The sequence below is a fragment of the Prunus persica genome, chromosome G6 (genome assembly GCF_000346465.2).
Source record: "Prunus persica cultivar Lovell chromosome G6, Prunus_persica_NCBIv2, whole genome shotgun sequence".
Classification (NCBI taxonomy): domain Eukaryota; kingdom Viridiplantae; phylum Streptophyta; class Magnoliopsida; order Rosales; family Rosaceae; genus Prunus; species Prunus persica.
In genome coordinates this window covers 4,919,443-4,932,146 of record NC_034014.1, presented here as the reverse complement: position 1 = coordinate 4,932,146, position 12,704 = coordinate 4,919,443, and the positions used below count along the sequence as shown (strand labels likewise).

Genomic DNA, 12,704 nt, shown 5'->3' with positions numbered 1-12,704 from the left:
TTTTGACGTCGACCAAACAAAAAAAAAAAGGATGCGCGCTGTGCGCAAGCTCTCCACAGCTGCACAGCAGCACAAGAGTTTGCCCCATTGGGGCATTTCATCGAGCACCTTGCGAGGGTCAATTTGGGCGGCTCTAATGGAGGATTTCAGAGGTTGCAGGGGTCAATTGACCACCCTTGCTCCTCTGTGGATCCGCCCCTGGTGGTGTATATATATATATGATTTCGAATCAACAATTTTGATTATGACATGTGTATGTTGAAAATTCCCTAATCACAACGGGATGGACAAAGAGATGCACATAAATATATAACGATTTGAAAGACAATGCTCTCGCTTAATATGTGGCATTGCTTGTGCTTGTACTTTTTCTTTACCAGTGTGTTTTTATAATAGACGATGGTCTAAACTGCAAGGAGGAAATGAGGTTTCTCATACACACTCACACTACCAAGATGTCATGGAAATTCGAGTAGGTTACACTCCGTTGGCTTCTTAAGGTGTGTATAATGTTGATTGAGTAGGCAATCCTTGATTGTTACTGTATAGAAGCTCTTGCATGAAACACAAAAACCAACTGCTAGACTTCAGGACAAGCCCAAAACCCAAAAACTAATTGGGCCTCCAACTACTTCTCGTGCGCCCAATATCGTTTTAGGTCTACAATATAGTTTCCCGCGCTTTCCAACACCGACCTACATTTCGAGCCTTGCATTAAAAAACCCAAAAGAGCGCATTACGCACGGTCGTAATGGAGCCACGTGTCACTGCCACGCTCTTCGAATTCGCGACACGTAGATGTCGCAGCTGTCCCTGGGGCTGCCACAACAAGTTCAATTTAAAAGCGGCACCTAAACGACCGAGTAGCAAGTAGCGACTTCCAGAACAAGCTTTACTAAAACAGTGCTTCCAGAAGAAGCCACTCTGTGCCACCAAGTCTCCCGCCACTTCAAAAACAAAGCCCTATAAATCCTCTGTTTCCCACATCTTCAGTTTACTGCAGGCCGGCCTTGAAACCGACTAAATTTCTTTTTATTATTTTTGTTGTTGCTGTTCGAGATTTGGTGAAGATGGTGATGAACATGATGATGATGGAGATTAAAGAAGAAAACGATGGTTGCTGTACGCCGAAACGCTGCGAGTTTCGGATACCGGAGTCGGTGGCGCCGCCTCCCGCACCGAAAAAGAAGGCGTATTGGGCGGGGAAGAAGAAGCCGCAGCCGCCGAAGAACGGGTATTTCAACCCTCCTGAGCTTGAGCTGATGTTTGCAGTAACTCCAACACGCCAAGCTTTGGATTAATCAAATTAAATTAATTCCTAGGTGTTTCCTGATTGACATGTTTTGTTTGGGACAAGATAAGCGGTTATTTGTAAATTTTAATGTAACATAACTACTCTGTTTTGGGCTGTGTCTTCTTGTACACTTGAACTTGAAGCGTAGGGTTTGTACTTTGGTTATGGATAATGATATCGACATCATGTGCACAGTCCATCTTCATCGTCTTCCAGAGAAGGAACTGCTCTGCCGCAAACATAGCTAACATACACACGACATACTCTCGGCTTTGATTTGTAGTTTGAAGTTTGGACTTTTTGAATGTAATTAGCCGGAGCATGCAGTCCACTAATCCAAAACCAAGTTGGGCTTTACCATTCCAATATTTGCTAATTGGGCCGGGGCTAATTTAAAAAAAATCAAATATTAGAAATTTATGGTAGAAATAAAATACGGCAGTTGTCTATGTGCCCGTCTCTTTTGAAGGGAGTTGATTTTCCCACTCAACTCTCCTCGGTGCGGCTCTTGATTTGAAGCGAACCGAAGAATCACAATGGAAATTAACGTACGATTGTCCCAAAGTTAAACATCTAGCTAGTTAAGCGTCCCATCCATAGCATAGCTAGTTAAATCTCTGGATCACGATGCTTCCTGTATTTAATTAAAAGATTCATGTTTAGAGCGTGATCGAACAAGACTCCCAAAATCAATGCCCCAATCCATAGCAGATAAATCAAAAGCAAAAAAATTAGGTGGTAAAGACGGCAACGTATTTTATTATGTTAAATTTCTAAAAGATGAGGGCATGTGACCCACTAATAATGGCACCAATATTGTTTTTAATTTAACCATTTATAAAGCTCAGAAGGTGCGAGGTTATATCACAAAAAATCTCGATGTTATAATGAATGGAACTCCTTATTATAAGTTATAGCTTATTGTAGTCAAGTTTTCGATGTCAGATTTTATATTCTTAAACATATAGCATCTCTTCTCCATTAAAAAATAAAAAGATAAAAATATGATAGAATCATAGATATGCGTACCTTCATCAATAACATACATGTGTCATGAGAATTCGAATTATAGACCACTGATTTGTAAATTAAATTCCTTTTTTCATTAGACTAACCCGATTGACACTAATATTTTAAGCTAAACGTTGTTGTTGATGGATAAGACGATTTAATATTTAAAGTAAAAATGCTTCCTTGACAGATAAGGGCAGCAATACAAGCCAAAAGGCCAAAGGTATAATCCTCTTACGCACTAAGCTCACTGGGCGCGGCGGAATCTATGAATTAATAATAATATTTTTTATTATATGATACTAAAAAGATTTCTTTCAAAGTTTAATATGACTTTAAAAGTTGAACAGAAAATATGATTCTAAAAAGTTACCACTACGCGTCATATTCCCATTAACTGTTATCCTTCTTTTTATTTTTGTTCTTTATGAGTGCACTAATCTTAAAAGTAGGCTTAATTATTGATTAGATAAAAAGAACCCAATTATTTTGTCATTTTCTGATATCTTTTAGTTTCAAGTTATATTGTCTTCAACTTAAGTACATAAAAGAGCATTACGCATAGGTTTTCGTTTGATAAACAATAACACATAAGTTATTTTTATACTTGGGATAACTTACTTATTACAAAGCTACAACAATATAAAGGGTTAGTCACAATTAGTTATCGAACTCACTATAAATATGTGTCGTTCTTACATTCACGTGAGTTGAACATGATTGAGCCCTCCATCGAATTATTAATATATATATAAAATAATTCTCAAACGCAAGTTAAGGTGGTTCGTTTCCATTGATTGTTGATTAATATAGACTTAGCAAATACCGGCCATCACTTCCGATTTGTGGAGCGGTGCCTTTACACGTGACCGCACGTGGCACTGTCTATTACTATTACCCGTACAATTACAATTAGCCTGCTTGCAAATTACAATCATGATGATTTGTTGTACTATAAAAGATGAGTATGTCACATGGCACTTGCCCATATATCAAAGTTAAAGCAGCCGCGCGATTCTTTTTCTCTAGTTGGACTGATAGTGCCTTGTGTTATTTTGCATAATCAATGTAATAAAGCAGAACACAAGGAATTGTATATTGGATTGCAACTGCCTCCGAGGCTTTGCTAGATTGCACGACATCATTACTTAATGTACATATGTTATATGGATTAGGACTATGATAAATTATAGGTTTATCCAACCGTCACTGAGTTGACTCTAGTCATCACCGATTCAGCCTACCGATAACATGGTTGGGTCTAGCAATCACCGGGTCAGCTATGACCATCATCGATCGGGCCAGTCAATTACATGGTCGGGTCCAAACTGGCACTGGGTGGGTCAAGACACATTTAATAGCTTGTTTGTAAATCACATGAAACTTTCTTTTCTTTTCTTTTTAAAACAATTCTCAATTTTCTTTTTCATTTGACAATTAATATAGTTACCAAAAAAAAACATGTCTTTCTTTTTTTAAAAAAATAAAAACTAAAAACTGCAATGATTAACAAATACGCACTTAGTTTTTCGGTTCGATTTCAATAGTTTTCACTACAAAATCAATAAAATCCAAAACTATTTAATCATCTAATTATCGTCGCATATGGCTTTTTTACTAATCTAAAATAAATGATGATTATGATAATCAAAATTATTAATGTTTTTGTAATTTGTTTGATTTTTATTCCATGAAAGTTTTTAATTGATACTCCGAATAATGAATACTTCTGTTCATCATACCCTACTTTAGAATGGTTCCAAACAATTTGGATCTTTTGCTTAAACTTTCTCTTCTAGGATTTACTTGACTCCTCCTCTCAACTTGCCACATCATACCCTATTTCGGCAACTGGTAAATATATATAATATATATATATATTTTTTTAAAATAAAAAATTGTGATGTGTTAGCTCTCAAGGCCCTTGGATGAAATTTAAATGATGTGGCATGTGGAGAGGAGAAGTCAAGCAGATCCTAATAGAGAAAATTCAAACACCTCTAGAATGAGGTTTTCCCAACCCCAAAAGAAAAGGAATAGAAAAATAAAATAAAAGGCTTCCTTATTAGAGGACTAATTTACCCGTAATTAGTGACTTTCTTGAGCCAAAGGTCCTCTCCTAAATTATATTAGGTGGCTGTGGTGTAACATGAAAAGTTGGGAAGCTTATGCGATCTGGGGTCAGGCATGTCCATTCCTCCCACATGAAAAAAGCCTGAGGATCTGGCTTTGTATAGATAGAATGGAGCGAAATCTTTTAGTATAAAAAGATAGCTACTTAGTTTCTCCTTATATGGGATGGATGCCTGTAAGTATCAGTGGCCTAGCTAGCTAGGTCTCCTGTGTACTTCTCTCAGGAGTTGTCATTCTGGTCTTGATAAATTAGGATGTTCTTCTGCAACTGCATCTTTGATTGCTCTCTCTTTCTACTCTTCAACCATAGGCATGTTTTCTCTTCCCCTTAGATGGGACTCGTCAAAGATCTTGCTATCAATTCTTATTGGTTTGCTGTGATCCACACAAGCTAAGTGGCTCTGATGGCCTTCTTTATAGATATCTTGTAGTTTTTGAAATAATTTTCCTCTTCTGATTTTTTTTCTGTTAAATCAGGTGGATGGGTCTTAATTAGCTTCTGTAGTTCCTATAATGATATTCATAAGATGGGTTGGTTCTTTTTCGCTTTTCCTCCAACTTTATAGAGTCTAGCTAGTACTTCATCCATGGGTTAATTGTCTTCCCTTTAGGGTTAGGGTTTCTGCTTTTATCTGCAAATTTGCATGGGGAGATCTCAAGACCGTCATGATCATCAGTCAGTAGTGAGTCGGTATTCGCAGGTGCGGCATCATCAAGATTCACATACTTTAGTGAGGGGTCTACCTTTATCGATCGAGTTAATTGGTACTACTAACACCACCAATTGATTTTTGTACTCGAACTTCCTTTAGTACTCGAAAGGTAGTTCCTTTGAACTTTGAAGTGGGAATCTTGATGATGCTGCATCAGCAAGTACATGACTATTTGGAACCGGCGCCAATTCTCCGATTCAAACATGACAGGTTGCCCCTTCTTGAAGAAGATATGATTTCTGCGGTTCTTTCAATTTCAATTTGAATATGAATTTTGATGATCTCATTTTTTGTTGTCTTGCTGAACTATAGATAATGACCATTCATCATCATGTTGATTCTTACTTCAGTCGTATATTCAGATTCACAATCTGACATCAAGCATCTCGTCGGCAATATATAAGTTTGGTAAGAGAATATTACCCTTATTGTTATAGGTTGTTTACTTTAGCCCTTATTGCTTAAGTGGTGCTAGTGCTACCTTGATTCAAAAGACTGGTATTACATGAGATGATATGACCCAACAAAGCACCATCTTTGCTCAGTTATTTGCTGTATGTATTAATTTTCTATGCATTTTAACACCACCCAAAAACAGTCAGAGCACCTGATGGATCTTCTGATTGGCCACCAGAAATGCAAGAGGCCAAGGTAATATTTTATGATAAATACTGCTTCATATATATATATTTCGATGATTGTCATTCTCTTCAGCTTTTATTCTCTTGAGGGATTAAGGTTAATTATGCATGAAATCCATGGTTTTTGTTTACAAATTTTTCTTAACCGACCGACTTCATATATACTTCACTGTCTTTTTTTTAATCCTTATTTTTGTCAAATTGAGGCTTATCATTTTGCTGTTATCATATATTCTTCTGTAGTTTAGGAATTGGAGCTCTGATGTTTGTTTGATTCTCTTTGCTCTTTATTGATAATGGGCCGGGTTACCCAAGAATGTCAGGAATCTGATATTTTATGTTTTACATCGGAATCAGCTTTTAGTTTTAAGTCTGTCCTGTCGTATGTGGATTCATGACATATGCTTAATAATAATAATATATATATATATATATATATGTGTGTGTGTGTGTGTGTTGTATTATTACTTGTGAAAGCTTTGAATGACCAAATTACAGCAGATCATTAATTTTGTGATCCAATTGCAACACGTTTTCTAAGCGCTAAAATGCTGTTTTCTGGCTTGGTTGGAAGGAAAATAACAACTTTTGCTAAAGAAAACAGAGTAACTTTTCATCATCTCAAACAGAAGCATTAATTGGTGTACCTCGGACTAGTAGGAAGCTAGTTGAGCCTTCACTTTTACAGAAGGTGAAAACTGACTTTATGTTTTTTTTTATTTTTTTTAAATTTATTTATTATCAGTATAAGGATATGCAATGGATGGTACTAGCCAATCACTTTCTTTGAAGCAATTATAGCCCTTTTATATCTATGTTTTTAAGTGGTCAGTCTAAGGTTGATATACATTGTTGGCTCATTTCTTGATAGCTTAAAATTTTAGAGCGAGTGTCTAACATGATACCATAGTCTTGTTTACAAGTGGTGTTGAGTTCGATCCTTGTTTCCAACTTCTTTGTTGTTTTGCAAGAGTGTTAGTTTGATACACATAGTTGACTTATTCTCTAATAGTTTAATCTTTTGAATCGAGTGATTGTCTAATGTACAATTAATAATATAAGTTCCCTCTTCATCATTTTTTGGCCGCAAAACATTCTTATTTAGATGGATATATGCACTTGACTTACTTTGATGCTATCTTACACTACTTAAAGTTGAAGGAGTTCTTCAAAAGTTGATATTCAGCTTAGTATATAAGGAGTTCTTCAAAAGTTGATACCTTATTAAGCAATAAGGAGTTTGTGCATGGGAATAACTTTTTACAGCAATGCCCAAGTTCCAACTGTCTATGAATTCTTTGGCCTGCGTTGTGGAAAAGAATAAAGAAACAAGCTTAATTGGCATTGCTGCCATTGACAGCATTTTGAATCTTTCGTTAGTTAATTGTAATAGATTAAATATTGTTTTCCTCTCAAATCTTGTTGTTAACTTCAAGCTTCAACTTTGGATTATGTAGTCATACTCATTCGCCTTCAAGAATCAGATAGATGCTGCTAGACAAACATATGCATTATTATCTAAATGTTCATGCTTATGGCAGTGAGTGAGGACTAAGTCAATTTAATTTTATATCATACTTTGCCACAAAATTACTCTAAATGTCTACATGTCACTTTGACTTAAGTTCCTTCATGTGCTTGTTACTTGAACTTCAATATTAGAGAACTTTGGGGCAGTAGTTGAGGATTAGACGAGCACAACTACACACTAGGATCCAATTATCCAACTATCAAAGCAACCTACATATATGTACGTACCATCTTCTTGCTGAAAGCGATTAGAGATAACTTATCTGCAAAGCTGGCGCTCCCTATCCCTACAAACGTACCATTCCAGCCAACATGGATGATGGTTTATTCAAATCTAACCCAACAACACCGCCAACAAGAACGTTTGAATACTAATAAGTGAAGCGAGAAAGAAGGACAAAATGGATAGCATACCAAAAATATAAAGGACAATATGGAAGAGGGGGTTGGGGCCTAGTCAAGTACGTACAGCCTGCAGCATCTCTTAGTGGGTTTTTATTGGGTCCATTTCTAGCAGTGACATCAAAGCAATGGACCCAAGCCGTAGTCCTATTGTAAGTTGGATCCAAAGCTATGCATAATAATCTCAGTACATAAATTAAATGGTTTTCGATTCAATTGGTCTCTGAACTTGACAACGAGTTGCATTTTGATTTTTTGACTAAATTCTTCGTTTAAATAGTCCCTTTACTTTCTATTATGCCACAAAACTAATTCAATATGTATTTTATATTTCAAAATTTTAATATGACCAATTAATAATATAAATACTTAATATTGAATCTGTTGTGCTTCTGCAAATTATGAGTCTTATGCCAAAAAACAAAACAATTGTCTTATATTTATGCATATCTCTGATCAAGATACATACTTAAACAAGAAGGCACTACTTTTAGTCGGTCATGTTATGTGTGCTTATAGCTTAGGCAAGTGTGTATCCATTGAAATTGTGGACAGAACCGAAGCCATTTATGACTGATGATGCTTTGCTTGCTTGAGGAATGTCAATTCCGCCTCAAGAATAATAATACACAAATTATACAGCGCGATTTCAAACGTCCTTCTGACATTTTTGTCTCTTGGAAAATTGTTATTATTATTATTATTATTATTATTATTTGGGGTATATATGAAGCCAACAATGTGAAACGTGAGGACCCTTTTGTTTCTTTCAAACCTCTTTCTCACGAGAAAAATTTGTATATCACCGAAATAACACTGTTTTGTTATCTCAATCAATCATATTCCACTGCGCATGATAAAAATTTCAAATCACAAAATATGATTGAATGAAAATAACAAAACCGTAGTATTTGCATGACATACAAGTCTTTTTCATGCACACACAGCTTTCTTTCGAGTGTAGTAGACAGGGTCCACGCCTTCCATGGTTCCACGTCCTCCTGGCCACCCTTGTGCGGCTCACATGTATGCATGTGGGCTCTCTCATGTCCCAAATGCTCATATTCTTAAACCCACATGATCATGAACCAGAATTTAAAAATTACTTCGTTTATCACAAACCAAAAAAAATAAAAAAAACTCTATAGAAAAGTTTAAAAGGTGCATTGTATACCAACCACAACATACCATGTGACTTTATTTTGACCCATCATCAAAACTTTGGTTCGATTGACCAATTCAGTTTTGTCATTAATTCCCTAGATCGAGTGGTTAAACACTATTACTTAGATATAATCATACCCATGCAACTAAATAATTTGATTCATTGATCTAAATTCAAGACATGATCATCATGGTATTTGAATTTTGTTGAATTTTGATTTAACTACCTAGATATAATCATACCCATCCAACTAAATGACTTGATTGATTGATCTAAATTCAAGACATGTGTGATGATAAATATGGTATTTGAATTTTGATTTAACTACCGTGTAAATATCCACTCAAACGATTCAATTCCGATCAACTAGCTCTTAATTTAATGACGCGCGCTTCTCTTCTCAATAGTGTAAGATATCTTAAGTTGGTACCCATCTCTCCCCAAATGATTTTAAAAAGAAAAACTATTGAATACTAAAATTCAACTCTAAAATGGCGACGTTTATAAACATTAGTATCTAAATAAGAGCCCACACCACAAGATGACCATACAAGGCAGAGGCACCGCCTGTGTCTAAAGCACGTGCACCTGTTTATTTACCCATTTCTTTGAAGGACTTGTTTGCGTTAATGTGTACTTTTACTAATTTTATTAAGCTGAAGTTGATTCTGCTTTGTGGTCAATATTCCTCTAACAATGATTCAAATCTTCTGTAAAGGTCACATGGGAATACTATTCTTTTTCCAGAGAGAAAAAGCCTTTAATTGCTAAATATGTTTACACATTTTAATTTTATAATTAAACTATAGACTAATTATATGTTCACATATTACCAAATTAAACTGGAACTGCAAGCACCAAAAAAGTTTAGAATAGACCTTTTGACTGGTCAAACCTTCTAGCAAAACATAATTTGTTTAGCTAATTACATTCCCAATCACAAGATTCCTCCTTTTTATTTTTCTCTTTTATATATGGGGTTATTTGGGTTGTAAACGCTATTTTTTTTAATACGAACGATCTATTGGAGTAGAGCGCGCATTCGAACACAAGAGTTCAAATACAAGAATAACTACTCTTAATCATTTGAGCTACAAACCCCTTATAACAATAAACGTACGTTTTTAGAAGTTATAAAATGGTTCAAGATTTATTTTCTAGATGAGTGTAACAATTAATCTTGCAGCAGGCTGGCCAACACACAAGAAACATAACCCAAATCAATTTCCTCATGCACATGCAGCAGGGAGCAGCACCAATGGACACAGATTTGAATTTATTTTAATAGTTACCGGAAACCATACTTGCATAAGATTTCAAACTCGCTCTGACTGTTGATCCAAAGGGTGCATGTGCATGAGAATCCTAACCTCTTACATATGTACATAATTATTTAAACTTGCATATTTGGTATATATATATATATATAGTAGCATTCAGTTTAGTGGCATATAGTTAGGTCCGTTAAGATTATCTTAGTACAATGTTTTACAATTACAGAGAAGGTATCTTTGATTAATTAGATAATTAGGGGCCTAGATGTTTATAATTAATGACTTCCTTTTCACACAGTCGTCATGAAAAAGAATCCAAGATAAAGCTGAGGAAATTTAAAGAAGAAGAATAGCATGCATTGCATGGTCAAACAGTAACAATTTAAGCGCATGCAGTTACTCCTTAATTACAAACACAAACTAATTGGTAAGAGGGGGTTTGTTTTCTCTCTCTTCCATATAAGGTAATTATCATATGTAGCGGAACGTAACTGATTGTGAATAGCAAAATAATATTATCTCTGTGATATACAAAATTTTCTCGTTCAGATGGGCCCTGTAAATTTTCAAAAAGATATTCTCAAGGTAACCAAAAAACAAAAGGAAAAGAAATTTGAATTTTCAAAATCTGCAGAGTACTGTATGTGTTGTGTAAAATAATTGGTACAACAAACCTTTCACATGAAGAACAGAAGTAAGCATTGTCCAATGACCAAGGTTTGCGTGGATCTCCATGTATTTGAACGTTGCAGCACCGTACAATAATGGTGTCTCAAAAGAAAAATATGCATTAAAAAAACAAGATAAATAAAAACGAAAAAGAGAGGATCTTCTCCTCCTTCAGAATTAGGAGGTGATATGCAATGGGAAAAAGACTGTGAGTCTGCGGAGAAAGCAGCCAATTGGTCAATGACATAGAGCCATCTGACACTCATCAATAAATGATCATGCACACATGCTGCAGTGCTGCACCAACAAAATTACTTGTCCAATATTTACCCATCAAATTTTCATATTACAACATAAAATAAATCTTAATTTTAGAATTTCAGTATATATTACACCTTAGATACTTTGTTCTGGGTATATTCATGAGTGCATTGTGTATAATCATAATAATGTAACTAATCAAAATGACCAAATCAAATAAACTAAATTTTTTTGCCTAGTAATGATGAAACGTTAATTTAACGAGTGTCAGTTGTCGAATTTTAGACATGTTGACCTTTAATTATATCACAAAACTGACAAGTTAAAGAGGAGCAGCAAATCAGATTAAATACTTGGGTTTAGTAAAAATAAATAACCCATCTTAATAATGGATGAAAATCTAAGGGCTCAATAATAAAATTTCTGGTAAGTTCTACTCATATGTGGTCAGTAATATCATCACTATACGTAAGCACTCACAAAACATCTCCACCAAAACACTCCCTGCACCACTATATATAATAACACCAATACCCCCACTGTACCCACCGACCCACAGGGCCATACTCCCATCTCTCTCTCTCTTTCTCTCTCTCTCTCTTCAGAAACACACATTGACATTATAAAGCAAACAGGTTGATGAGAAGTTAAGTGCCAGCTACCAGAGGCCAGAAGAGATCAAAGATCAACCTCACAAGTTTGAGCATTGCAAATTTACATACTATTATGGATGAGAAATGGAAGCTGCCAAAGAAGCACCAAGAAGGCACTTCGTCTTCTTCTTCTTCTTCCAAGTTTGCATTCACAAGGAGTTCATCAACAAGAAGCCAGTCTTCAAATGCTCCTCTTTTGATGAGGAGCTATTCACAGAAGAGCAATGCCTCTAATTCCAAGTGTCCACTTCCCAGAAGTATGTCACAGAAAAGCTCTAAAATCAGCAGAAAATGTAGCAGCCTTGCCAAGGAACAGAAGGCTAGATTCTACATCATGAGAAGATGTGTTGCTATGCTTGTTTGTTGGCATAAGCATGGTGATTAATTAATCTTGATGGGATTTCCCAAATTAATCCATTATTGTGTTAGTGCTAGAAATTAAGCTATCTCCCCTCTTTTATTTCATTCATATATAAATATATATATATATATATATCATCTTCCTGTGTGATGGGACTCATAGATGTATCAAATTTTCTCCCATCTGATCAAGAGGAGACTGATAACCAAAAGTTCTCTAGTTTTTTAATTTTAATTTTTGCTTTCCTTAATCTTGGTTTATATTAGAGAATTATATATATCATTTGTAATTACAATTGAGATGAGGTACCAAGTCTTTTATATGTACATTGTGAGAAGAGATTAGCATATATATCAAATACATATTCAATGTTCAAGTTAATCAAATCTCATGACTAACCCAACATCCATAATTTTCAATATTTAATTTTCAATTTTAAATAAATAATTATTTATTTTTATATATTTTTAATGTTTGGAGGAGAGAAAGATTCCCTTTGGATGTTGGGGGGAGCTGCCAATATAATAAGACATTAGAAGTAGCTTCTATCTGCCTCGGAAATGCAAGCCACACCTTTTCGTTGCTTTGATGAGAAAT

General features: G+C 35.2%; 1 protein-coding gene and 1 long non-coding RNA gene across 2 annotated transcripts; both read left to right on the top strand.

The window, feature by feature from the left end:
• LOC109949547 lies at window positions 4,465-7,392 on the top strand. The gene is made up of 2 exons (XR_002271997.1): window positions 4,465-5,361; window positions 5,464-7,392. It is a non-coding gene; the product is annotated as an uncharacterized LOC109949547 (long non-coding RNA).
• Window positions 11,436-12,441, top strand: LOC18774905. Its single transcript, XM_020566724.1, has one exon. The coding sequence runs from the start codon at window positions 11,820-11,822 to the stop codon at window positions 12,129-12,131; it is 312 nt and encodes a 103-aa protein (XP_020422313.1). The 5' UTR covers window positions 11,436-11,819; the 3' UTR covers window positions 12,132-12,441.

Excerpts from the sequence above, each read along its gene's own strand:
- LOC18774905 (XM_020566724.1), top strand. The coding sequence starts at position 11,820 with ATGGATGAGAAATGGAAGCTGCCAAAGAAGCACCAAGAAGGCACTTCG.